At 45.1% G+C, this 27707-nt stretch overlaps 1 protein-coding gene across 2 annotated transcripts in view; it reads right to left on the reverse strand.

Annotated features, from left to right (window-relative positions):
• LOC106588558 (immunoglobulin superfamily DCC subclass member 3) overlaps nt 1-27707 on the reverse strand; it is a 37548-nt gene that overhangs the window by 3421 nt on the left and 6420 nt on the right. For both annotated transcript variants that reach the window (XM_014177689.3, XM_014177688.3), the window contains exons 2-10: nt 23565-23876; nt 20230-20374; nt 19839-19969; nt 19330-19467; nt 18526-18684; nt 7324-7489; nt 6439-6689; nt 5960-6124; nt 3750-3938 (exon numbers count right to left, since the gene is read on the reverse strand). In XM_014177689.3, coding sequence (XP_014033164.1) covers nt 3750-3938; nt 5960-6124; nt 6439-6689; nt 7324-7489; nt 18526-18684; nt 19330-19467; nt 19839-19969; nt 20230-20374; nt 23565-23876 — 1656 coding nt within the window. The remainder of the gene's footprint in view (nt 1-3749; nt 3939-5959; nt 6125-6438; nt 6690-7323; nt 7490-18525; nt 18685-19329; nt 19468-19838; nt 19970-20229; nt 20375-23564; nt 23877-27707) is intronic.

A 27707-nucleotide genomic window follows, 5' to 3' on the forward strand; every position in this document is an offset into this window, starting at 1 on the left:
GAGGATATGTTTGGCAGCATGAGTGAAGGAGGCTTTTGTCATGACGTGGCCCTTTCTAGGTATAGATCGTGGCATCCCCCCTCTCTCTCTCTCCTACACCCAGGTTCTGTTATCTCAGGTCATAAATTCCTGGAGGAGACTCTCTCCCCCTGGCCATGCAGAAAGAGACACATAGAGAGAACAAAGTATTTCACATGGCGAACTCCTAAATCCCCAAAATGGGGATTTGATACAAAATGTCCACTTGTTAGAAGGTGGGAATGGTCCGTGGACACTTAAGGGACAGGTATGACAAGTGTGTTTAATTTGGTGACCTCAGAGAGGACAGAAAACACACCTAACTATATCTCTGAATATGTACATTTCTCAATTATGGGGTTTGCATCTAATTCTTGTATAAAATGAATGAATAAAGATGAAACTATCTGTGAAACGATGTAAGGTGATGTTAAACCTTTAATGAATGGTACTCTGAAGTATCCATTCTAACCACAAAATACTTTGATCTTCAGGGAAGCAAAAAGAGAGACTCGGATGAACTCTCCAACAGAAGGACTGACGATTCCAACAGAGATCACGATGACACACTGGGCGTAAATATATATTGAATGCAATTATCCCCGAATGAGTGAGCGTTCATGTGCAAAGGTTTAGCATTTCAATTAATATAATTATCAACTGTGTAGGGACTCCTTTTGTCTTTCCAGCCCTTTTCAGTCCACACCCACTTCCCTTTGTCCACCAAGCCGTCATATCGGCTTAGCCCGCTAGGGAACCTCCCCTATCATTTCCTTGTAACCAATACTGTTGTTTGTTTATGCATTTCTGTGATTATTTAGTTAGTAAATAAATGATTAAGACAATTGGTGTATGGATAATTCATAGTAAAGGCTGGGTTCGTGCAGATAACCAGCAATTTACGACATTTGGAATGAGACTAACGTGAGGTAAAGAATAATTCATTAATTAGAATTGATCAGATATTAAAATATCTGAAGAGTTATATTAGGAAAATTATAACTTTGTAATCTGAAGATTTCCCTTGGTGCCCAGACTTCCTAGTTAATTACATGTACATGACTAGTTTAATCACCTAATAATAATTACAGAGAATTGATTTGATAAAATAAGTCCTCACTTTAATGATGCCAAAGACACGACACTTTGCTGCGAAATAGGAAGCTGATTCTAGATTTAACTTTGGATTGGATATGAGTCTGGAAAGAGAGTTTACAGTCTAGCCAGACACCCAGGTATTTATAGTCGTCCACATATTCTAAGTCAGAACCGTCCAGAGTAATGATGCTAGTCGGGCGGGCGGGCGGGTGCAGGCAGCGATCGGTTAAGAACATGCATTTAGTTTTACTAGCATTTAAGAGCAGTTGGAGGCCATGGAAGGAGAGTTGTATGGCATTGAAGCTCGTCTGGAAGTTTCTTTACACAGTGTCCAAAGAAGGGCCAGATGTATACAGAATAGTGTCGTCTGCATAGAGGTGGATCAAAGAATCACCTGCAGCAAGAGCGACATGATATTTACAGAGAAAAGAGTCGGCCAGAGAATTGAACCCTGTGGCACCCCCATAGTGACTGCCAGAGGTCCGGACAACAGGCCCTCCGATTTGACACACTGAACTCTATCTGAGATGTAGTTAGTGAACCAGGCGAGGCAGTCATTAAAGAAACCAAGGCTGTTGAGTCTGCCGATAAGAATGCAGTGATTGACAGAGTCGAAAGCCTTGGCCAGGTCAATGAAGACGGCTGCACAGTACTGTCTCTTATCGATGGCGGTTATGATATCGTTTAGGACCTTGAGCGTGGCTGAGGTGCACCCGTGACCAGCTCGGTAACCGGATTGCATAGCGGAGAAGGTACGGTGGGATTCGAAATGGTCGATGATCTGTTTGTTAATTGGCTTTCGAAGACTTTAGGAAGGCAGGGCAGGATGGATATAGGTCTGTAACAGTTTGGGTTTAGAGTATCTCCCCTTTTGAAGAGGGGGATGACTGAGGCCGCTTTCCAATCTTTAGGAATCTCAGACAATACGAAAGAGAGTTTAAACAGACTAGTAATAGGGGTTGCAATAATGGCAGAACATCAGCTGTCTGGATTTGGGTGAAGGAGAAGTGGGGCGGGGGGGGGGGTGCTTGGGCCAGTTGCTGTGGGGGGTGCAGAGCTGTTGGCCGAGGCTGGGGTAGCCAGGTGGAAAGCATGGCCAGCCGTAAAGAAATGCTTATTGAAATTCTCGATTATCGGCGGTGCAGTGGGCAGCTGGGAGGAGGTGCTCTTATTCTCCATGGACTTTACAGTGTCCCAAAACTTTTTGGAATTAGTGTTGCAGGATGCAAATTTCTGTTTGAAAAAGCTAGCCTTTGCTTTCCTAACTGACTGTGTATATTGGTTCCTGACTTCCCTGAAAAGTTGCATATCGCGGGGACTATTCAATGCTAGTGCAGTACGCCACAGGATGTTTTTGTGCTGGTCAAGGGCAGTCAGGTCTGGAGTGAACCAAGGGCTATATTTGTTCTTAGTTCAACATTTTTTGAAAGGGGCATGCTTATTTAAGATGGTGAGGAAAGCACTTTTAAAGAACAACAAGGCATCCTCTACTGATGAGATGAGGTCAATATCCTTCCAGGATACCCGGGCCAAGTTGATTAGAAAGACCTGCTTGCAGAAGTGTTTTAGGGAGCGTTTGACAGTGATGAGAGATGGTCGTTTGACCGCGGACCTATAACGGACGCAGGCAATGAGGTAGTGATCGCTGAGATCCTGGTTGAAAACAGCAGAGGTGTATTTATAAGGCAGGTTGGTCAGGATGATATCTATGAGGGTGCCCATGTTTACGGATTTAGGGTTGTACCTGGTAGGTTCCTTGATAATTTGTGTGAGATTGAGGGCATCTAGCTTAGATTGTAGGACGGCCGGAGTGTTATGCATATCCCAGTTTAGGTCACCTAACAGTATGAACTCTGAAGATAAATGGGGGGCAATCAATTCACATGTGGTAGCAGTGCAGGAGTATAGGACTGATTCATGGTCCACACATGAAAGCTTGGACCCCAAGTGGGTGGATAAAAAGACAGCTATCAGGGGAAAGCAATTACAAATTCTGTATTTCACCAGGGGTAAATGCAATTTATTTGAATTATAACTGGCAGTCTTTAAAAATCATTTAAAATGTTCATTTTTTTAATCATTTAATATATTTTTTTATAACATAAAATATAATAAATGTAATGTTAATATGAATATAATATTATAATAACTTTATATCAACAACAAAAAATTGGAACACCAATATCAAGTGGATTTTAAAGCCCTTGTCATGCTCATGTAATAAAGACTTTCAAACCCTCTAATTATTTGCCTGCTTTTTTCTGCGTTATTGCTTTTTCTAATAGCATAGGAGACAGCACATATTTACCCCAGGTGTGTTTATTTGTTTTTCATTCCAGGATAAGACATTCTGCTAAATGACTCAAATGTAAATGGTTTCCTGTATTTTCTGTATTTCTTTCCTCAACTCTCTTATTATTTCAGCCTTACATCATTATTGTTACATTGACTAATGTGGTAGGAACAGTGCACAAAATATTATAAAGGTAATTACATTACTATGTTAACTGATTCTTTCCAGTGTCTAAGAGACAAATAAAAACAAACTAATATTTCTGTTGCTGGATGTGATATGATTCTGTTCTTGCATAATTCATGCATACACATTCTCTCTCTGTCTCTCACTCACTCACCAAGACGGGAGATGGTGTGGGCATTGACGTGGCAGGGGAATTGAACTGGCCCTTGGAAGTCGGTGTACGGGACCCTGCGGTAGGTGAGCCTGAAGCCCTCTGCCTTGCCAGGCTTGCTGGGGAGCTCCCATAGCACCTGGACCGCAGTGGAGTTCACCACCTTGGTGAAGAAGGTAGGGGGAGTGGGCACTACAGGAGTAGAGATGGAGATTAGGACATTGGATGTAAAAAAAAAACTATAAATTAATCAATGATTGGAAAGGACAGCAGAAAGATAGAAATAGTGTAGAGAAGGTTAGAGAGGCAGTATGAAAGAGAGGGTGTATGAATTGAATACAATTGCAGAGAGAGAAAAAGAGGGGCGAGGATGAAATTATGATAAAGCTCAAAGAGATAGTAAAACGGGGAGGATTAAACAAGGGAGTGTTTGTCAGTGACGGAAGAAGAGTGAAATAGTATATGAGGACTGACATAAGTGCCCAGGCATGGAGAGAACAGATGAGAAAAGGGGGATGTGAGATGTAAAAATTATGAAATTACATCAAAAGAGGGAAGAGAAGATAAACTCCTTCATTCGATCACAGGTTCTAAATAACCAGGCAGGCTATCAGGCCGTAGAATCATAAAAAAAGCTACATCTTACACAGGACATATTCCCAATCTTACACTATCAATCTTACACTAGTCTAGCTACATCATCCTAAAGCTCTCTGCTGTCCTCTTTGTGCAATATACTGTACATGGAGCTACTGTATGTGGGGTAGAGTGAAGTAGCCACTAGACACTGATCCTAGGTCAGCTTTACATTTTCCCCCATAATATAATAGAATCAATTTATTTGGTTATATTTAATTATAACTCTTATAAATAAGACATTAGTTATGCTTATACATGTTTAGGAATGCTTATAAATGTGAGTAAATGTTTAGAAATGTTAAATTCAAAAACACACATTTATTAATAGCATATGTACACTATAAGTATAATAGTACACTATTCATACACAGTTTATAAATGGTTATTGTTGAAAGTAATTATAAAGTGTAACCCTTTATGTAACCCTTTATGTTGCACACAGGGAAATGGTTATGTTTAGGGTTTGGGGAAGGTAACATGCTGACCAGACCGCTCGCGCGCGTGCATGTTGATTTTGTCCACCCACACCAGACGCGATCAGGACACGCAGGTTGAAATATCAAAACAAACTCTGAACCAACTATATTAATTTGGGGACAGATTGAAAAGCATTACATATCTATGGCATTTTAGCTAGCTAGCTTGCTGTTGTTAGCTAATTTGTCCTGGGATATAAACATTGGATTGTTATTTTACCTGAATATCACGTTTTAGGTATGACCCAGGTGCAGACAGTGTTGAAGAAACAAAAGTTTATTCTTTAAAAGGGGCAGGCAAACGACAGGTCAAGGCAGGCAGGGGTCAAAGATCCAGAGAGGGTGTAAGGCACCGGAACAGCAGGCGGGCTCAGGGTCAGGTCAGACAGAGGTCGGTAATCCAGAGTAGAGGCAAAGGTACAGGACGGCAGGCAGGAAAGGTCAAAACTGGGAACTAGAAAACAGGGACTATAGCAAAGGCAGGAGCAAGGGAAAAACGCTGGTAGGTATGAACAAACAAAACGAACTGGCACAGACAGACGGGTGGGCAACACCTGGAGATGGGCAGATGGGCGACACCTGGAGAGGTGTGGAGACAAGCACAAGGACAGGTGAAACTGATCAGAGCGTGACACCTGAAATGACCAAGGTCCTCTACTCCGACAATTAATCCACAGATAAAAGGGTAAAGCGAGTTAGTTTTTTGTAATCTCTCCTCCTTCAGGCTTCTTCTTCGGGTTTTATATGGCGGTTGGCAACCAACTTTAAGGTGCATTACCACTACCAACTGGACTGGAGTGTGGACCTCAGTTCATCTTTCAATCACCCACGTGGGTATATGTTCCTAAAAACCAATGAGGAGATGGCAAGTTGGTATATGCTCCTAAAAACCAATGAGGAGATGGGTAAGGCGGGACTTGCAGCACGTCAAGCTATTTTAGCGCCTGGCTACGCCAACGTTTGTTGACGCACGCGAGCAGTGTGGGTGCAATAATTGAATAACATGTATGTGTACATTTATTTTGCAACTCACGCAACGCGAGCAGCGTGGTCAGCATGTAAGCTGGTCATAACATTAACATGTTCCTGGTGACATACCGCCCCCTAGTGTTGTGGCCACCACAGTGCTGGACTGCTGGCTGGCGCCCAGTGGGGAGTAGGCCTTGAGGTAGATGGAGTAGGTGGTGGCTGCCTCCAGGTTGATAAAGTTGTGCTGGAAGGTGGTTTTACTGACTGCCTCCTGCAGCTCTCTGCTGTCCGGCTCTGGGGGGAACAACAAGCAGTATTATCATTAGTTGTTGTGGCAGAAGAAATATAAATTAGGGTTAAGTTCCACTGCAGCAGGCACACTCAGTCAAGTGCAACTAAAGTATTTGAAAGAAAACAAAATGCTATCTCAATTGCTTAAAAATCTGTCCTTAGTAAACTGGCCAGCTTTCACCAGGCCAGTTCTTTTAGATCAGCACAATGAAGGACAGGAGGCTAGGAGAGGACAGATTTTTTGAGGCAATTAAGAAAGAGCTTTCTCCTAGCTCTGCTTTGAACGCTGATAGATTATCACACAGACTCTCACTCACCTCCGATCTTGCGGCTGTGGAGCACATAGCCGATGATGCCGTCGGTGATCTCGGTTGGCACTTGGATCCAGGCGAGCTGCAGGGCGCTGGGGGAGAGGGCTGTGGCCGTGAGGCCCTTGGGGGAGTCGGGCAGATCCTTGGCCAGGGGCACAGCCAGACGGGCGCTAGCCTGGTTGGTGCCTGCCATGTTCTCAGCGATGCACTGGTAGATGGCCTCATCCTCCGAGGTGATGCGCGTCATGGCCAGGGTGCTGGATAATGGAGATTAAAGATTAGATACATTTTTTGATTGTTTATTTGAGTTAGGACAGATTAAAACATTGATATATTGGGTAAACAACATAAAAATGGGTTGGTTGTATGTATTAAAACAAATATTCAGATATACAATGGAATTCTTTGTGATAAAAAACATAATCATTGATTCCCATCCTCTCTTGCTCAGTGTAAATACAGAGCTTCAGCCTACTCAGAGGGAGATTTCAGCCACTATCCAAAAATGCCACCTTGTGGTGAAATATATGAACTGCTCTTCTGTAGGTCCACTTGGAAAATAATCTAGGGGAAGTGCTGATTTTCGCAGATTTAGCGTACATTTCGACGAACATTTTACTTGCAATGATTTTGATATGTTTGTTTTACCTACTTAAGTTGAATGCACCGACTATAGGCCTAAGTCGCTACAGATAAGACTTAGTGTCTGCTTATATGTAAACCCAGCTGTGTATTCATTACCGTTTAAGAACCAAACGGAAGCAAAGAGAGCAAAACAAGAGTTTCTATTGGACAAATTCTGGTAGGTCCCCGTTTCATTCCGTTTGCTTCCGTTTAAGACACGTTTTGCAACAGAATCGGCGGAATAAATACACCCCTGGTGTACAGTACCTGTTGTTGTTGGTGAGCTTGACGTTGTCGCTGGGCATCAGGATCTTGCCATTCTTCAGCCAGATGAGGTGAGGCTCGGGGACGCCCTGGGCCACACAGGTGAATACAGCACTGCTCCCCGCTGGTTTCGAGACAGACTGCGGCCACTGCATGAACTCAGGGGGAGCTGGTTGAGAGAGAATGATGTATTTGTTGTAAGTTTATTGTGTATGTAAGTGATTAATCCTTGTATTACTGTGGGGGAAATTCAAGCTACAATTGCATTCGCTTGTGTGACCTGACCAGGGAACACTTTGTCCCTAGTTATAGTAGCCTATAGCATGCTGCCCACATTACATATACCTCAATGTTAACAATTGCAGGTGTATCAATACATACAAACATCCCTACATCTACCACAACAGATCTATATAAACATTCCTCTCCTCTTCCTGGAGCTTGAACTTAACATAGGGAGAGACTTCCAGAGGACAGCCTAACATAACCCTAACCCCCACTTCGCTATCCCCTTCTGACCCTTCCTGGCTCTCCAGTGTCCCCAGGACAGATGCGGGGTTCACTGTCCCGCCTGACACCAAGTTCAATAGCACACAATGGGACATGCATATATGTAGAGACCCCCCAGCCCCTCTTGCCCCCTAAGCATCTCATTGATTTATTGACACTGACACCCCCTGAGCCCCTGCCCTCTCCCCTCTCTGGCTAAGGCCCAGAGAGACTGGGCCTGGGAAGAGAGATAAACAGGGTCTAAGGGAGAGGTAGTGTGAGAGCAGAGAGAGCGAGAGAGAGAGGAGGAGCGAGTGCGAGAGAGAGCGTGAGAGAGATAGAGATGGAGAAAGAAAGTGAGAGAGATCGAGGGATGGAGGAGGCATGGATTTTATATTCCCCAAGGTGCTTTCTCTCCGTTGGACCCCAATTTCTTTAAACGCCAATACAGATCCCCAGGATCTAAACAAGACTTGAAGGTGTTGTTGTTAAGCAATGGCCGTCAAAGTGTCTTTGGTCTTTGGCTTGTTTGTTTAATCGGTAAGAGGAATGTTGAGGAAGATGTGAGGACATAGAGATATTGAGAGAGATTGAATTGCAAGAAAAATCAAATCAAAGTTTATTTGTCACGTGCACCGAATACAACAGGTGTAGACCTTAGAGTGAAATTCTTACTTACAGGCTCTAACCAATAGTGCAAAAAAGGTATTAGGTGAACAATAGGTAAATAAAGAAATAAAAACAACAGTAAAAAGACAGTGAAAAATAACAATAGCGAGGCTATAAAAGTAGCGAGGCTACATACAGACACCGGTTAGTCAGGCTGATTGAGGTAGTATGTACATGTAGATATGGTTAAAGTGACTATGCATATATGATGAACAGAGAGTAGCAGTAGCGTAAAAGAGGGGTTGGTGGGTGGTGGGTGGTGGGACACAATGCAGATAGCCCGGTTAGCCAATGTGCGGGAGCACTGGTTGGTTGGGCCAATTGAGGTAGTATGTACATGAATGTATAGTTAAAGTTACTATGTATATATGATAAACAGAGAGTAGCAGCAGCGTAAAATAGGGGTTGAGGAGGGGCACACATTGCAAATAGGCCAGGTAGCCATTTGATTACCTGTGCAGGAGTCTTATGGCTTGGGGGTAAAAACTGTTGAGAAGCCTTTTGTCCTAGACTTGGCACTCCGGTACTGCTTGCCATGCGGTAGTAGAGAGAACAGTCTATGACTGGGGTGGTTGGGGTCTTTGACAATTTTTTGGGCCTTCCTCTGACACCGCCTGGTGTAGAGGTCCTGGATGGCAGGCAGTTTAGCCCCAGTGATGTACTGGGCCATACGCACTTGCGGTCGGAGGCCGAGCAATTGCCATACCAGGCAGTGATGCAACCAGTCAGGATGCTCTTGATGTTGCAGCTGTAGAACCTTTTGAGGATCTCAGGACCCATGCCAAATCTTTTTAGTTTCCTGAGGGGGAATAGGCTTTGTCGTGCCCTCTTCACGACCGTCTTGGTGTGTTTAGACCATTCTAGTTTGTTGGTGATGTGGACACCAAGGAACTTGAAGCTCTCGACCTGCTCCACTATAGCCCCGTCGATGAGAATGGGGGCGTGCTCGGTCCTCCTTTTCCTGTAGTCCACAATCATCTCCTTAGTCTTGGTTACGTTGAGGGATAGGTTGTTATTCTGGCACCACCCGGCCAGGTCTGTGACCTCCTCCCTATAGGCTGTCTTGTCGTTGTCAGTGATCAGGCCTACCACTGTTGTGTCGTCTGCAAACTTAATGATGGTGTTGGAGTCGTGCCTGCCCATGCAGTCATGGGTGAACAGGGATTACAAGAGGGGACTGAGCACGCACCCCTGGGGGGCTCCAGTGTTGAGGATCAGCGTGGCAGATGTGTTGTTACCTATCCTCACCATCTGGGGGCGGCCCGTCTCGAAGTCCAGGATCCAGTTGCAGAGGGAGGTGTTTAGTCCCAGGATCCTTTGCTTAGTGATGAGCTTTGAGGGTGGTGTTGAATGCTGAGCTGTAGTCAATGAATAGCATTCTCACGTAAGTGTTCCTTTTGTCCAGGTGGAAAGGGCAGTGTAGAGTGCAATAGAGATTGCATCATCTGTGGATCTGTTTGGGCGGTATGCAAATTGGAGTGGGTCTAGGGTTTCTGGGATAATGGTGTTGATGTGAGCCATTACCAGCCTTTCAAAGCACTTATGGCTATGGACATGAGTGCTACGGGTCTGTAGTCATGTAGGCAGGTTGCCTTTGTGTAATACATGTTGGTATTACAGACTCAATCAGGGACATGTTGAAAATGTCAGTGAAGACACCTGCCAGTTGGTCAGCACATGCCTGGAGAAAATTGATTAAATTTAATCTGAATTTCACTTCAGCCAGTCTGTAACTGCTTGGTTTAGTATGTCATTAAATCTAAGGCATTGCCAGCTATAGCATTGAGCATTGTAGCTTTTAGGTTAATGGCCTTCGAATATGTCTACACTATGTTTTTGCCATTGTATTTCTCACCAATTTCTCACGGAGCCCTAATGGATGATGTAAAACAACTTGAAATTGAGAGTGGCTAGATCATGTCACTAACCTGATGACCTATAATTTAATAACTGCTGTTGATAGCATGCACTGCTTTCATACACCCACACTGTTGTTGTTCTGCGAATAAGTTGCATTTGTGTTTAGGGTTAGGATAGATGATGACGACAGGGGGGGACTGTTGAGGGATAATTATTGGGCCGATTGTTGGATTGAATGGAAGGGGCGACTGGAATGGACGTCTGAAGCACAAGGGGGGGTGTTTTGTGTGTGTGTGGTGTGTGTGTGTGTGTGTGTGTGTGTGGTGTGTGTGTGTGTGTGTGTGTGTGTGTGTGTGTGTGTGTGTGTGTGTGTGTGTAGGGTTTTATTACATGCTCGCTTCAACCATGGAGGTGGAGCCAAGCAGAGCCAAACAAAAATGCATCAGTCTGCCCAATTATAATGACCCCGGTCAAGGTTGAGTGGCAATCCTATGTTCAGGATATATCTCTTTTGGGTCTAGGGTCCCTGAGCCCTCACTTTGCTCCGTTGCCACAGAATCAAACAGTGGTCATGAAATCAATCACATTTATCTGTGATGTGTCTACACTGAACACAGAGCTCATAACCTTGGATACTGGTCAGTGGTCAGGACTAGTTCAAACACTGAGTCATATCGAACTAAGTGCATACATACAGTACATCTACCCAATTTACTTATATATCCTACACCCAGACTGTTGTTTGTGGTCAGTAGTTGTCACGTCCTGGCCAGTATATAAGGTTAATTGTTTTGTAGTTTGGTCAGGGCATGGCAGGGGGTATTTGTTTTATGTGGTTCGGGGTGGTGTGTTTGTGTAAAGGGTGTTTGATTTAGTAATTCCGGGTTTTGGTTTATGTTTAGTTAATTCTATGGTTAGTCTAGGTTGTGTGTTTCTATGTTTGGTTGATTGGGGTTGGGACTCTCAGTTGAAGGCAGGTGTTGTCTATCTGCCTTTGATTGAGAGTCCCATATATTAGGGTGTGTTTGTATGTGTGATTTGTGGGTGATTGTTCTGTGTTTCGCCTTGTGCCTTACCAGACTGTTTTTGTTGATCGTTCGTGTTTTGTATGTTCGTTTTGAAGATAATTAAAAATCAAGATGAGCATTCACGTACCTGCTGCGTATTGGTCCTCATTCACCGACAACAACCGTGACAGAATCACCCACCACCAAAGGACCAAGCAGCAGAGGAAGGAGCAGACGGAGTTCGAGTTGGACTGGCGGGAGAAGTGGACTTGGGAGGAAGTTCTGGACGGGGCCGGACCCTGGCATCAGGCTGGGGATTATCGACGCCCGCAGGGGGAAATTGAGGCAGCCAAGGCAGAGAGGCGGTGGTACGAGGCCAAGTACGCGCTGAAGGAGAAGCACGAGAGGCACCCCCAAGAAAATTTTGGGGGGGGGCACACGGGTAGTTTGGCTAGGCGTAAGAAGAGCCGGAAGCCAGCTACTCGTGGTTATATGGAGGAGCGTATGGGGTGGAGAGCGCTATGTTTCGCTGAGGAGCGCACTATCTCACCCATACGCACGCACAGTCCGGTGCGCGTTATTCCAGCCCCTCGCAGGTGCCGTGCTAGAGCGGGCATCCAGCCTGGTAGGAGGATGCCTGCGCAGCGCATCTGGTCGCCGGTACGCCTCCGAGGACCAGGCTACCCAACTCCCGCTCTACGCACGGCTACCATCAGGCCCCTGCACAGCCCAGTCTGCCCTGTACGAGCACCCCGCTCGTACAGGGCTACTAGTTCCATCCAGCCAAGGCGGGTTGTGCAGGAGGTAAGATCTAGACCGGCTGTGCGCCTCCATAGCCCTGGGTTTCCAGCTCCTGTCTCTCGTGCGGACCCGGAAGTGCGTCAACCCAGTCCGACTCGTCCTGTTCCCGCTCCCCGCACTAGCCTGGAGGTGCGTGTACATAATCTGGTAATCCCAGTACCAGCACCACGCACCAGGCTACAAGTGCGTCAACCCAGCCTCGCCAGTCAACAGTCTTCATCAGAGCTGCCCGCCAGTCAACAGTCTTCATCAGAGCTGCCCGCCAGTCAACAGTCATCGTCAGAGCTGCCCGCCAGTCAACAGTCATCGTCAGAGCTGCCCGCCAGTCAACAGTCATCGTCAGAGCTGCCCGCCAGTCAACAGTCATCGTCAGAGCTGCCCGCCAGTCAACAGTCATCGTCAGAGCTGCCCGCCAGTCAACAGTCATCGTCAGAGCTGCCCGCCAGTCAACAGTCATCGTCAGAGCTGCCCGCCAGTCAACAGTCATCGTCAGAGCTGCCCGCCAGTCAACAGTCGCCAGAGAGGTCAGACTGCGCTGAACTGCCGGAGTGGCCAGACTGCGCTGAACTGCCGGAGTGGCCAGACTGCGCTGAACTGCCGGAGTGGCCAGACTGCGCTGAACTGCCGGAGTGGCCAGACTGCGCTGAACTGCCGGAGTGGCCAGACTGCGCTGAACTGCCGGAGTGGCCAGACTGCGCTGAACTGCCGGAGTGGCCAGACTGCCCTGAACTGCCGGAGTGGCCAGACTGCCCTGAACTGCCGGAGTGGCCAGACTGCCCTGAACTGCCGGAGTGGCCAGACTGCCCTGAACTGCCGGAGTGGCCAGACTGCCCTGAACTGCCGGAGTGGCCAGACTGCCCTGAACTGCCGGAGTGGCCAGACTGCCCTGAACTGCCGGAGTGGCCAGACTGCCCTGAACTGCCGGAGTGGCCAGACTGCCCTGAACTGCCGGAGTGGCCAGACTGCCCTGAACTGCCGGAGTGGCCAGACTGCCCAGACTGTCCCGAATTGCCAGACTGCCCAGACTGTCCCGAATTGCCAGACTGCCCAGACTGTCCCGAATTGCCAGACTGCCCAGACTGTCCCGAATTGCCAGACTGCCCAGACTGTCCCGAATTGCCAGACTGCCCAGACTGTCCCGAATTGCCAGACTGTCCCGAATTGCCAGACTGCCCAGACTGTCCCGAATTGCCAGACTGCCCAGACTGTCCCGAATTGCCAGACTGCCCAGACTGTCCCGAATTGCCAGACTGCCCAGACTCTCCCGAATTGCCAGACTGCCCCGACTGCCCCCCGGCGAAGCCAGAGTGGCCCGACAGCCTGGAACGGACGGCAGCCACCCTCCCTTCCCTCCCTTTAGAAAAGGGGACTTTTTGTTGGTGTTGCTTGGCGTTATTTTTTGTTAAGGTGCTTCTGGGGTAGCACCTTTAAGGGGGGGGTACTGTCACGTCCTGGCCAGTATATAAGGTTAATTGTTTTGTAGTTTGGTCAGGGCATGGCAGGGGGTATTTGTTTTATGTGGTTCGGGGTGGTGTGTTTGTGTAAAGGGTGTTTGATTTAGTAATTCCGGGTTTTGGTTTATGTTTAGTTAATTCTATGGTTAGTCTAGGTTGTGTGTTTCTATGTTTGGTTGATTGGGGTTGGGACTCTCAGTTGAAGGCAGGTGTTGTCTATCTGCCTTTGATTGAGAGTCCCATATATTAGGGTGTGTTTGTATGTGTGATTTGTGGGTGATTGTTCTGTGTTTCGCCTTGTGCCTTACCAGACTGTTTTTGTTGATCGTTCGTGTTTTGTATGTTCGTTTTGAAGATAATTAAAAATCAAGATGAGCATTCACGTACCTGCTGCGTATTGGTCCTCATTCACCGACAACAACCGTGACAGTAGTTATTACTGTAATTTGGTCAGAAGTTATTTCTATCATTTGGTCAGTAGTTATTACTGTAATTTGGTCAGAAGTTATTTCTAACATTTGGTCAGTAGTTATTTATATCATTTGGTCAGTAGTTATTACTGTCATTTGGTCAGTAGTTATATCCCACTTGTAAGGGCAAGAGTAAGAGACAAACCACATTACATTTATAGCAACATAATTCATTATGCAATTACGCACAGCTAGAGGATATGCTACAAACACAAAACATCCTTCCAGTTTGGTTCAGTCTATTTCAGAGTCTATTTTAACCTAATTTCAGGGCTCCAGGCGGTCGCTAAGGCAACACAGATACATAACCAAATCAAATAGGGGGGCTTTATGTCTTTTGTGGTAGGACTACATTTTGAAACATATATCACTTATGTTACGTTGTTCCTAGTTATAGTTTCATAGATCATGTGACTAAGAGCTATATAGATATCCATATATAGCTTGGATATGACCCTCATCTGTGTAGTATATTTATCAAAAGGTAACTGATCTATTTCTAACACAATTGATTTTGTAAATGGAGTTTGTTTCATGCTGAAACAGGAAAGGGCCTTCCACAAACTGTTGCCACAAAGTTGGAAGCAGAGAATAGTCTAGAATGTCATGTATGTTTTAGCGTTAAGATTTCCCTTCACTGGAACTGAGGGGCCTAGCCCGAACCATGAAAAACATCCCCAGACCATTATTCCTCCTCCACCAAACTTTACAGTTGCCATTATGCATTGTGGCAGGTAGCATTCTCCTGGCATCCGCCAAACCCAGATCATCCGTCGGACTGACCGATGGTGAAGCATGATTCATCACTCCAGAAAACACGTTTCCACTGCTCCAGAGTCCAATGGCAGCGAGCTTTACACCACTCCAGCCGACGCTTGGCATTGCGCATGGTGATCTTAGACTTGTGTGCGGCTGCTCGGCCATGGAAACCCATTTCATGAAGCTCCAGACGAACAGTTATTGTGCTGACGTTGCTTCCAGAGATAGTTTGGAACTCAGTAGTGAGTGTTGCAACCGAGGACAGTTGATTTTTACACGCTACGCGCTTCAGCACTCTGCAGTCCTGTTCTGTGAGATTGTGTTGCCTTCCACTTCGCAGATGAGCCGTTGTGGCTCCTAGACGTTTCCACTTCACAATAACAGTACTTACAGTTGATCGGGGAAGCTCTAGCAGAGCAGAAATTTGATGGACTGACTTGTTGGAAAGGTGGCATCCTATGACGGTGCCAAATTGAAAGTCACTGAGCTCTTCAGTAAGGCCATTCTCCTGTCAATGTTTGTCTATAGAGATTGCATGGCTGTGTGCTCGATTTTATACACCTGCCAGCAACGGGTATGGCTGAAATAGCCAAATCCGCTAATTTGAAGGGGTGTCCACATACTTTTGTATATATAGTGTATGTTCTACTTTCTGACATATATGATGTTTGGTTCTGACACTCATATCTAATGTGAAAAAGACCTTCTCAGTAAGCCGGCAGCTGTGGGATCTGCATTTTAAAGCCTTTCAACGATTCCAACCTTCTCCACATTTTTCAAATGAAAATGTTCTACCCCAAAGAAGGCAGTGGATGAGGGGGATGATTTAACCGGCCCTCCATTCAGAGAAAGCAGTCATCACACAATGCTCTGCACCCTTTGTGTCCCCCCTCCCTCGGTGTCCCCTGAACTCTGCCCCCACCGCCTGACATCCAGCTGTGACGAGTACAACTGTCCCCCCTCCTCACTCACCCAAAAACCGTAGTAACAAATGACAGGGTATGGGGACTGGTCACCCTCCTCTCTCTTTGGGGGACACATCAATCTTACCCTCCTCCACACCAAACCCCACCCCCTTCTCTCTCTCTCCTTACATATCTGTCCTGCCCGTTACGGTGTTCCGCCCTCTATTCCCCGACTTCGACCATTTTCTTAGGACAGGGTCAGGGGTAAGGGGTCACAGATTAAAGGTGAGAGGTGATCCCTCACTCCCCCTACCCCACACACAATGACCGTCTGCACATCCTGCCCCTTATTTCTCACTTGTTCTTTCTCTCCTCTCTCCATTGTCCAAATGTCTGGCCTTGCATCTGTCCTGTCCTATCCTGGCTGTCCCCCCTGTCCCGTCATATCATGACCATGACTGGAATGTTTAAGCAGAAGGGTCAGGGAAACGGACTGTCTGTCAGGAGGATAGAGTGTGTGAAATAGCAGACCTCTATGGCCTCCAATAACCTCCTTTACAGTGCACATATCTAATGGACTCCAACTGCAAAGTAGGACTTTGAACTTGAGTGGTGTCTCACATATTAATAGCATGATATCTCAAAGTATTTCATATTATTCTATATGATTAGACTTGCCTTATTGGCAGGAATAGGGAACATGTGAGAGCTAAAAATAGGTGAAGTAATTAGTCTCATGACCATTGCTATTCTATATGATTTGTGCCTAACCAATATCTTTGTATTGTTATTATTGGATGCAACATGGCAAATTTAAGTCCATACTATGGTGGTGGATTGTAGCCACTTTTTGAGAACAGTATGATAGACACCTTTTGAAAACAGTATCAAGTATCAGCAAATATTGAGCGGACATTGTAGCTGAATATACCTCCAGTATCACATTTTAAAAGGGAATTGGGGGATTTTAGGTCACTTTTGGCCTGTATTTGACATTAACAATGTCCATGAATCAATAATTTCACCCATTTCATGTGACCGCCATCCTAAAAAGCTCTTTGTTCTTTTTTCTTTAACAAATAGAGAGAAATCAATCAATAAATGGATGAATACATTAAAGACCACGTCCTCCATGGCCAATCCACTTGTGAAAGACTGATAGGGAGAACTATTGATTGACCAGGTCAAAGAGGCTGACACAACATGGATGGGGAGAGCCTTAACAGCTGGGTGCAAAGTAGAGTAATTTAAATGGATTATAGGGGTGAAGGGATATATGGAGATCTATCTAGTTTACAGGTCATATTTTCTAGCTAGGTATTAGGTAACATTTTGTTGCTATAGGCTACATTTTGTTTTGGTATTAGGTAACATGTTGGTAGCTAGGTATTGTAACAGTTTGCTAGCTACTAGCTATTGTAACTAAGTAAGCAAAACTTGCCCAAGCCAGAACGCCCATAGGGGCAGGAGCTTGAGGCAGCTTTATGTACAAGTACACCCACTGGACAGGACGCTAATCTATCGCAGGTATTGTAACTAGGTATTGTAATAAGTATTTCAAAATAGCTATATTTGGCTAGTTCATTAAGGAAAAGCTAAGGATATTTCAATATATTGATTGACTTTGAAAGTGCAAATGCAATGTTAGATATATTACATCAACATCAATATGTTGCACATATCAGTTATATATTCAGTGCCGATTATCGCTTCTAGAGAGGCAGGAGAGCAAACACATGATTACATTCTAATATAAACCTATCAGAGGGGTTGGGTTAAATGCGGAAGACACATTTCAGTTGAATGCATTCAGTTGTACAACTGACTAGGTATCCCCCTTTCCTTTCCATAGTTGTTTATGGTAGGGCCATATTTTTCCCTATGTTTTTCTTATGTTGTTGGTCTCACATTAACTAGAGGTGTCGTGACCCTTGTGTGGTCCTCAGTATAATGAGAAACACTTAGGATAGCCAATTAAAATGCAGGTAATGACAGTTAGAAATATGAGGAGGGTGAACGTATGGACAGTTGCTGGGTGATGGATGGGCTTTGTCACTGAGGTAGTGGCAGCAGTGGACACACACACAAAGTCCAGCTGGAGACTAGCGTCAATGCTTAATTACAAGTGGGAGCCCGGGGTCTTTATCACGCCAATAGTGTCACCAAAAAAAACAACCAACTCCCATCCCTACCTCACCTCCCCCCCCCCTTCAAGCTCTAAGGGGGGCAAAGATGAGGGGGTGGAGCTTTGGTATCAACTCCTCTCTCAGAAACCCACCACTTTTCCTTCCCTTCCCTGGCAGAAGTCATGGCCAAATTCAATACAGGTTAATGTGATGGGGTCAGCCAGTCCCAAAAGCCCAAAGCCTACACCCACACATCTCCACCCCACCTTCCGGACATGAACCCCCCTCCCCCATCCTGCGATCTTGTGTATCCGTCAGTGTCATGGTCAGTTGTCATGATCATTGGCTAAGGCTCACTGTGATATGGAAAGCCATTCTTGGAGGATATCACTTACTGTTTAATAAATTCCTAATTAATTATTGAAAATTTACTTTGATTCAGCCTTCAGGCTCTGCCTTTTAGTGAGGTGAGGCAGGTACATTATTACCATTTTCAGACTCTTGTGTTGACCTAAACCGTACTCTGATGGCTCAGATATTTTCTTTTCACATCACTGTGCCAGCAACACTGGTGGATGATAAACCAGGCCAGCTCAGTACAGCTTGGCTCGGCTTACTTCTGCACAGTAGTGGGAAAATGGTATAAGTGTTTGGAGGGAGCTCACATTGAACCACCAGTCTTCCCAGCGCGGTACGCCTCATCCTGGTCCCGGGGCGGTTGGCGGCGCACACGTACACCCCCGAGTGCTCCAGCGACACGTCCGAGATCATCAGGTTTCCAGTGCCCAACACCTGGATGCCCTCCACCCCGATGGAGCGCCCATCTGGAGAGAGCACACAAATGTACACACACAAGTTCACACACAAAGGAATAAGACATAGGCCAACATAATACAAAAAACACAGGGTTCATACAATAAAAATCAAGTTTGTTTAGCAACAAAATCGATGCATGCACAACTATGGGGCAAAACGGGTTTGGCTTAGATTGTTGACAAGAACTATACTATATTTCGTCTCCAATGTTTATTAAAAACATAAATACATTTGCACAATGAGCACTTGTCTCTCAAGTACATTGTTACAGCGGCTTGCTAGCAATTTTTTGTCATGTTAGCATAGACGTGACATCAGTCAAAACACCTTAAAACAAGGCATGGTACCAAGAACAAGAAAAAACTAACTGAAACAAGCCATTACGATTCCACACATAACAGCTTCTTGTTATTGTTGTTAGCTATCTGGCCATACAGATTCGCAAAAACAATGGCCTTCTGCTCCATTGAAGCATGTGCATAGTTTTCGTGACGTTCTCAGCTAACCCGTCTATAGAGCAACATAGTGCATAATACACAGAATAGCTGATACAGAGATCAAATCATTGTTTAGCTGCTAGCATTAACTCATCTGAGTATGGTAGAAATTAAGGCCATTGTACGCCATTCTGATTGCATGAGAACAGTCATTACCCAGCCTGCTCCAGGACACGATGGGCCGGGGATTCCCTGTGGCGATGCACTCCAAAATGGCTGTCTGGTGGACAGTGATGGTCAGGTTCTGGGGCCCAGAGAGGATAACTGGCTCCTTGTAGATCCTGGAAGCCCCACCTGTAGAGAAAGGAAAAGGACACAAATGCACACACACAAAGAGAGATAAGACACTACCGTAAGACCGTTTCTTCAGCTGAATAAGACCATGTTAATACTTTGGCTTAAGCCTATAGGACTTTTAACACAATTTGTGTGATTAGCATAGACGTGGTCAGTTTAGTATTCTTTAGAGAGTGTCCCAAACAACAAAAATTATAGATAAAAAAGCAACATGAACAAACCCATTGGAACACTATTACCAGGTCCCTCTAATTATATGATCTATATTGTAAGGGCTGGTTTCCCAGACACAGATTAAGCCTCGTCCTGGAATAAGATGCGCTATCAATGGAGAGTCGCCATTGAGCAGTGGGGTCATTCCCACTCACCGGTCACATTGAGCACAGCCTCGTGGCTGAAGCGCGTGTTGGCGATGTTAGAGGCCACACAACGGTACACCCCAGCGTCCATCCGCCTCACACCAGTCACCTGGAGGATACCCATGGGCAGGAGAGTGTACCTAGACAAGTGAGGGGGAGCGGTTGAAAAAGGTGTTAGTGCCAACATACAGTAGATGTGACATCTAGTTATTCTGAGAATTTAAATGTTAGCTACTTTTCAAAATGCCTATCTGCAGCAAGGTACCTACACAGCTAATATGGCAAACTCTCTTGCAGGGTGATGGCAAGCGCCAAGTTCATTAGCAATCATCCAACAATAACCCATTTTTTTAGGTGTGTGTGAGTGGGTGTATAGGCCTATATATTAGTATGATGATACCTGTTGTCGGTGGTACTGAGTGGGGTTCTGTCCCTCTCCCAGGTGATGTTGGCCTCAGGCACACTGTTGACCTGGCACTTGAAGCGAGCCACACCGCCATCGTCCACTGACATGGACTCTGGGTGGGTATGGAACTTAGGGAGAACTGAGGAAGAAAGAACAACAAAACATATATCCCCATTTAACATTCATTGACTCAGGTTAGTCTCATTGAGATAAAATCTCTATTTTGCAAGAGGAGACCTGGTCCAAGATAAGCAGCAGAGTCAACAATATTACACAGAAATATACACTGAGTGTACAAAATATTAAGAACACCTTCCCCCCACTTTTGCTTTGATAACTGCCTCAATTTGTCAGGGCATGGATACTACAAAGTGTCGAAAGATTTCCACAGGCTCCAATGCTTCCCACAGTTGTGTCAAGTTGGATTGATGTCCTTTGGGTGGTGGACCATTCTTGATACACACAGGAAACTGTTAAGCGTGAAAAACCCAGCAGCGTTGCAGTGTGTTTATCTTAAATCTTGTCTGAACATTATATGTTTTGTGTGTGTATGTTTTGTGTATGTCCACATGTCAGTACACTTAGTGGGGTGTACCATTCATCACCCACAGTGACTCAAATAAACAAAAGAGATGAAAGAGTCTGAAGTGGTCTCAAGTTGCAAGGTATGCAACTAAGGTGTTCTCAGCATGGAGCATCATTTATAACAGAGTCTATAGAGTCCGAGGGGGTCTTGGGTTGCCAGGTATTTTTATTTAATTTTTTTATTTCACCTTTATTTAACCAGGTAGGCAAGTTGAGAACAAGTTCTCATTTACAATTGCGACCTGGCCAAGATAAAGCAAAGCAGTTTGACACATACAACAACACAGAGTTACACATGGAGTAAAACAAACATACAGTCAATAATACAGTAGAAAAAAAGTCTATATACAATGAGAGCAAATGAGGTGAGATAAGGGAGGTAAAGGCAAAAAAATGCCATGGTGGCGAAGTACATACAATATAGCAAGTAAAACACTGGAATGGTAGATTTGCAGTGGAAGAAAGTGCAAAGTAGAAATAGAAATAATGGGGTGCAAAGAAGCAAAATAAATAAATAAATAAATACAGTAGGGGAAGAGGTAGTTGTTTGGGCTAAATTATAGATGGGCTATGTACAGGTGCAGTAATCTGTGAGCTGCTCTGACAGCTGGTGCTTAAAGCTAGTGAGGGAGATGTGTTTCCAGTTTCAGAGATTTTTGTAGTTCGTTCCAGTCATTGGCAGCAGAGAACTGGAAGGAGAGGCGGCCGAAGGAGGAATTGGCTTTGGGGGTGACCAGTGAGATATACCTGCTGGAGCGCGTGCTACAGGTGGGTGCTGCTATGGTGACCAGCGAGCTGAGATAAGGGGGGACTTTACCTAGCAGGGTCTTGTAGATGACGTGGAGCCAGTGGGTTTGGCGACGAGTATGAAGGGAGGGCCAGCCAACGAGAGCGTACAGGTCGCAGTGGTGGGTAGTATATGGAGCTTTGGTGACAAAACGGATGGCACTGTGATAGACTGCATCCAATTTATTGAGTAGGGTATTGGAGGTTATTTTGTAAATGACATCGCCTAAGTCGAGGATCGGTAGGATGGTCAGTTTTACGAGGGTATGTTTGGCAGCATGAGTGAAGGATGCTTTGTTGCGAATTAGGAAGCCAATTCTAGATTTTACTTTGGATTGGCAATGTTTGATGTGAGTCTGGAAGGAGTGTTTACAGTCTAACCAGACACCTAGGTATTTGTAGTTGTCCACATATTCTAAGTCAGAACCGTCCAGAGTAGTGATGCTGGACGGGTGGGCAGGTGCAGGCAGCGATCGGTTGAAGAGCATGCATTTAGTTTTACTTGTATTTAAGAGCAGTTGGAGGCCACGGAAGGAGAGTTGTATGGCATTGAAGCTCGTCTGGAGGGTAGTTAACACAGTGTCCAAAGAAGGGCCAGAAGTATACAGAATGGTGTCGTCTGCGTAGAGGTGGATCAGAGACTCACCAGCAGCAAGAGCGACATCATTGATGTATACAGAGAAAAGAGTCGGCCCAAGAATTGAACCCTGTGGCACCCCCATAGAGACTGCCAGAGGTCCGGACAACAGGCCCTCCGATTTGACACACTGAACACTATCAGAGAAGTAGTATGCGACAAAGGTGTTTGCAGTATGGAGCATCATTAAGACCAGACTCTATTGCCTGTTTTGACAGAGAGGGGACTACATTTAGTGATCTCCTATAGATACAAAATCCATGCTTTGACCTCCACAGTTTTTATGACTGCTGTAGCCTTACCCTGGTAACATTCGCTGCTGGTTCTCTCTAAATCACATTCAGAAGGGAATATTATTGACTAATCATGTGTTTGTGTAGCCAGGCTACACATTGAACATATTACTAATTGTAAAGCCTCGTTCACATTACCCATAAGCAATCCGTTACGTTGCATCGGATGTCATGCATTTCAATGGGGACGTCCACAACAGAGTGGGATTGCAACGTAACTCAACAAAACATGTATTATTACCTGAAACAATATATTTATGCTGTTTTGAATGAAAAGGTCATATTTTGCAATCTCCCAAAATAAATCTCTGACGAGATGGCTCTCCACCATCTTGCGTTACAAACACTACACTTGTTCGTTCAGTAGCGGGGCAAGACTCCGTCAAGATGACGTATAGAGTAATGAAATACGACACAATGTGTACGGGGCATAAGAGTGTTGGCAAACCACACTCAAACATATGTGATTATTCAAGGCTACTCTAAAACTATGTTTTATGTACTGGGCAATAATGTATATGTATTATGTAACTCTTATATTTTTCCCTTGACATTTGTAAAATGGCGCCTCGGCCATAAGTCAAGATGTGTAATCTTTGTATTGATATAGTCTTTAAAATGAGTTACTTAGCTACTGTATTAGCACCAGTAGTGGTTGGCAGGTGGAGAACAACGATCCCAGCAAGTGCAAATTAACAATTTCCCTTAATACTCAATACTATGCTATCTTGTGTTGTGTATAGATAGATAGATAGATAGATAGATAGATAGATAGATAGATAGATAGATAGATAGATAGATAGATAGATAGATAGATAGATAGATAGATAGATAGATAGATAGATAGATAGATAGATAGATAGATAGATAGATAGATAGATTAAATGTTTTCTGTGTATTGTATGTACGTTGAGTGTTGGACATCCCCTCTACATAAGTGACTGTTATGTAGGCGACTGGTACATACTGTAGGTCACCATTACATAAATTACACTAGGTTAAACAGTATGTAAGGGAGGGGAACTCACATGCAAGCTGAACCCGGGCCTTGCGGCTGACCAGCATGCCAAAGCGGTTCTGGGCGGCGCAGTCGTACTCTCCAACGTCCGTCTCACTTCCATCTCTCTCTAGTCGTTTCTGGAAGCTCTGAATGAAGAGGGTCCCATTGGGCAGCACCTGTACCCGCTCCTCCACAACCATGGGCACCCCGTTCCTGCGCCACGTGATTGAGATGGTACCCTCACCCTCCACCCGGCAGTCCAGCATCAGCGGCCGATCCCGCACAGCGATGACGTCACTGGGCTCCAATAGGAACGCCAGCTCCTTGGCACCACATACATCTAGAAAAGGGGGGAAGAAGATCATTGGCAGTTAGGGTTGAGAACATCAGTGTTGGTTCATTTTGTAGACCAGTACAGCGGGGAGAAATTATGTCATGTAGTCCAGGATGATGAGGATAATACTGTGTTTATTATTGTGAACACCGGTGATGCAATTGCATTTGTTTATCTAATCACCCACTATAAGTATATTCCTAAAGGAACTCAATGTTGGCTATATAGTTTACCCATAAAGTACCTTTCAACCCAATCACTATAAGATGAGGTAAGGAGGACGGACCAGTAAGGGAGCTTGATAATCGGACCTTATGGGACAATCTAGTAAATGAAAGAATTCAAACTACACCTCACAGCACTTTGTACTGGGGCACTGAGCATGTCATGGCTGGAGCCTTGCCTGTCTCTAATCCATTCATACACCAAGTTTCCCGGCCTATGCCCTCTGTATCTGTGTTTACAAGCAAAGACGTAGACACAACAACACAGAAGGGGACCAGAATAGAGACGGACAGCCACGTTCGCCCCAGGGGCGAACTCTTCCAATCCCAAAAACTGCATTTGACACTCTACACCGGCCAACTGATTGATGGCTGTGTTAGTTCTGCGTCCACAAGACTTTTACGGAAAGCGGACAGAATAATAGGGCCAAATGCCGGGGAGTCATTGAGCCAAGGAGGGTAGGAACAACGGCCGAGACGGAGGCAGAAGACTAGCAAGGGTTAGTGGGGTCAAGTTAGGAGAACTTCTATTAAACCAAGCGCAGACTGATCCCTAAGAGGTTATTAAACCAAGCGCAGACTGATCCCTAAGAGGTTATTAAACCAAGCGCAGACTGATCCCTAAGAGGTTATTAAACCAAGCGCAGACTGATCCCTAAGAGGTTATTAAACCAAGCGCAGACTGATCCCTAAGAGGTTATTAAACCAAGCGCAGACTGATCCCTAAGAGGTTATTAAACCAAGCGCAGACTGGCGACAATGGCGCAGTGACGACACTCATACTTGTTCTTACCCCACCTCCCCACAACCCCTAGAAATTCTCATCACCATAAACCAACACACCCCTCTATGGGGGCCATCTGCCCCTCTAATTCCCCCCCGCATCCCTGCATCCCTTTCACCAAGGCTCCGGGGTGACTTTCCCATGCCACTGAATCACCCCATTCTCCTCTCGAAGTTGACCCCGCCGACACGGCAAGTCTTCCCCATTTTCTTCATCTTTTTGGGGGAAAACAGATTCAAAAACCCCTGCCCCACCCTGACCCCTCGAGATGGCCGCTCCCTTTCTCCCAGCTGTTGAGGTGGGGAGGAAAAAAGGAGTGAGAAAGTGACACACCCTCAAAGCCCCATGCTCTTGAACTTGCATGATGAGACGCACCATCAAGTTAATGGAGAACTTTTGCATCCATTTATCAAAACTATAGCGAACCCCCCCTTTCTTCTCATCTACCCCCCCTTTCTTCTTATCGTCCCCTCTGACCGCCACCACAATCACATCACACCTTCACACCCTTCCATACAGCACCTGGCAAAGCTGAGGTCTCACATCCATGACTTTTGCCCTTGACTTTAATTGTAATAACAATGTTCTCACAAATCCTCTCTTCATCCTCTTCATCCTCTTCTTTCTGCTGACCACTCCACTTGATTAGTGTCTCTGTGCACCCTAACTTACTTTTACAATTTCATACAGAATAAAAATATTACAAAACACGCATCCTGGTAGCCTGGCAGTTAGGAGCGCTGGGCCAGTATCCGGAAGGTTGATGGATTGAATCCCCGAGCCGACAAGGTCAAAATCTGTTGTTCTGCCCTGGAGCAAGGCAGTTAACCTCCAACAACTGCAACCTGTGCATTGATGAAGTCAAATAAAGCATCCCGCTCTACCTCTCTGATTCAAAGGGGTTGGGTTAAATGCAGAAAATACATTCAGTTGTGCAACTGACTATGTATCCCTTTTCCCATAAGGCACTAAAGTTGAACTTCAATTTTTTTTACTTTATGTCCTGAATACAAAGCATTATGTTTGGGGCAAATCTAACACAACACATCACTGTGTACCACTCATCATATTTTCAACCATGGTGGTGGCTGCATCATGTTAAGGGAGTTTTTTTTAAATGAAAAGAAACGGAATAGAGGTAGGCACGGGCATATCCTAGAGGAAAACTGGTTCAGTCTGCTTTCCAACAGACACCTTTCAGCAGGACAATAACCTAAAACCTAAGGCCAAATATACATTGGAGTTGCTTACCAAGGCAACATTGGATGTTCCTGAGTGGCCTAGTTACAGTTTTGACTTAAATCGGCTTGAAAATCTTTTAAGAATAATGTGTATTGACTCAGGGGTGTGAATACTTATGTAAATAGGATGTTTCTGTATTTATTTCACAATACATTTGCTAAAATGTCTAAAAACGTTTTACTTTTGTCATTATGCGGTATTGTGTGTAGATGGGTGACAATTTTTTTATTGAATACATTTTCAATTTAAGCAAACAACAAAATGTGGAATAGGTCAAGAGGTATGAATACTTTCAGAAGACACTATATCAGTATAATAGAGCATAATATTTTAGATATATGGCTCTCTAAGATGTGTTCAAATTGCTAGGCCTCAACCCAACTTTGCACTGAATAGCCACGATAATAATATGCATCTCTATAGCCTTTCTGCATTAGACATTGCTTCTTGACGCATCAACAAAGAGATTGATCAAGGGTCCCCTTCTTTTGTATGCCAATAAACGCATTCACATGGCCCTAATCTGGGTGATATGATGCCTTCAAGGCAGCAATGTAATCACTATGGCCTTGGCTGCTACATATTGCTAGCTAGTGACAAGGCAATAGGGTACTAGATTAAGGCCTTTGAAGTTTGCCTACATGTGCTCTCTCTCTGTAAGATTACCAAATGTTGATCCAACTATGCTAATCATCCACTATAACCTACCTGTTCTTATATTGATGTGGGATGGAGTGCTCAAGTTAGAGGATTAATCCAATTTCAGAGGTGGAAGGTCCGAAATTATTTTTTTCTTCTTCTGAGCAGCAGGGGATCCCCCACCCAGTCCCCACCCTGGAGGATGCGACCCTAACCCTTCAGGGGCCATGAGTGAGTTGGAGGAGAGTTGATGGAAGGGGGGAGAGGGGGATGGAGGGGACAGCTTGCGTCCGGCCACCAGGTCTGCCCCGAACCCCCACTCACTCGGGAAACCATTGTCTCCTAGGCCATTGGCCCTGAACTTTACAGGCTATTGTAATGGCGGCCAGGGATCATCTTAGCCAGCCACCCACCCCTCAAAAAGAGTGGGAGAGTGAGTGAAAGGGGGTCCTGAGCGCCTGAGCGCCCGGGATAAGGCAAAACCTACGCAAATCCCCTCATTGATTGCGTTACGCCTTCCTCTCACATAGCCTTACCCCGCTCTCTCTTTATCTATGTTTGAGTGGCAGCCAGCTACAGCTGCACTGTGACTGAAGAACCAGTATATTAAAACTGAGCCCTGGACCAAACGTACATACAAAGTGCTATAGGCTTTAATAAAGCAATAAACAATCTATTGAATGGACTTGGATGGAGGGGTTGCCTGAGAAACTCATACTTTACAGGGCTGTTAAAGTGCAATGAAGTGTTGGGGCAAGGAGAGAAGATTTGGTCTCACATTAGTAATCATGTGGCATATTCGAGGGAAGAAATCTACTGACAGTATTGGCCTATGTTTTATAATCAATAGTGCATCAACATGTAGGCTGCACTTGTGCTGAAATGTCTAAAAGTAACATTTTTAAAAAGTTTGGTAATGCTTGACTTAATTAACAGACTCCGGGACAG

Source organism: Salmo salar, chromosome 27, assembly GCF_965601325.2.
Source record: "Salmo salar chromosome 27, fSalSal1, whole genome shotgun sequence".
In the NCBI taxonomy this organism is placed as follows: Eukaryota; Metazoa; Chordata; class Actinopteri; order Salmoniformes; family Salmonidae; genus Salmo; species Salmo salar.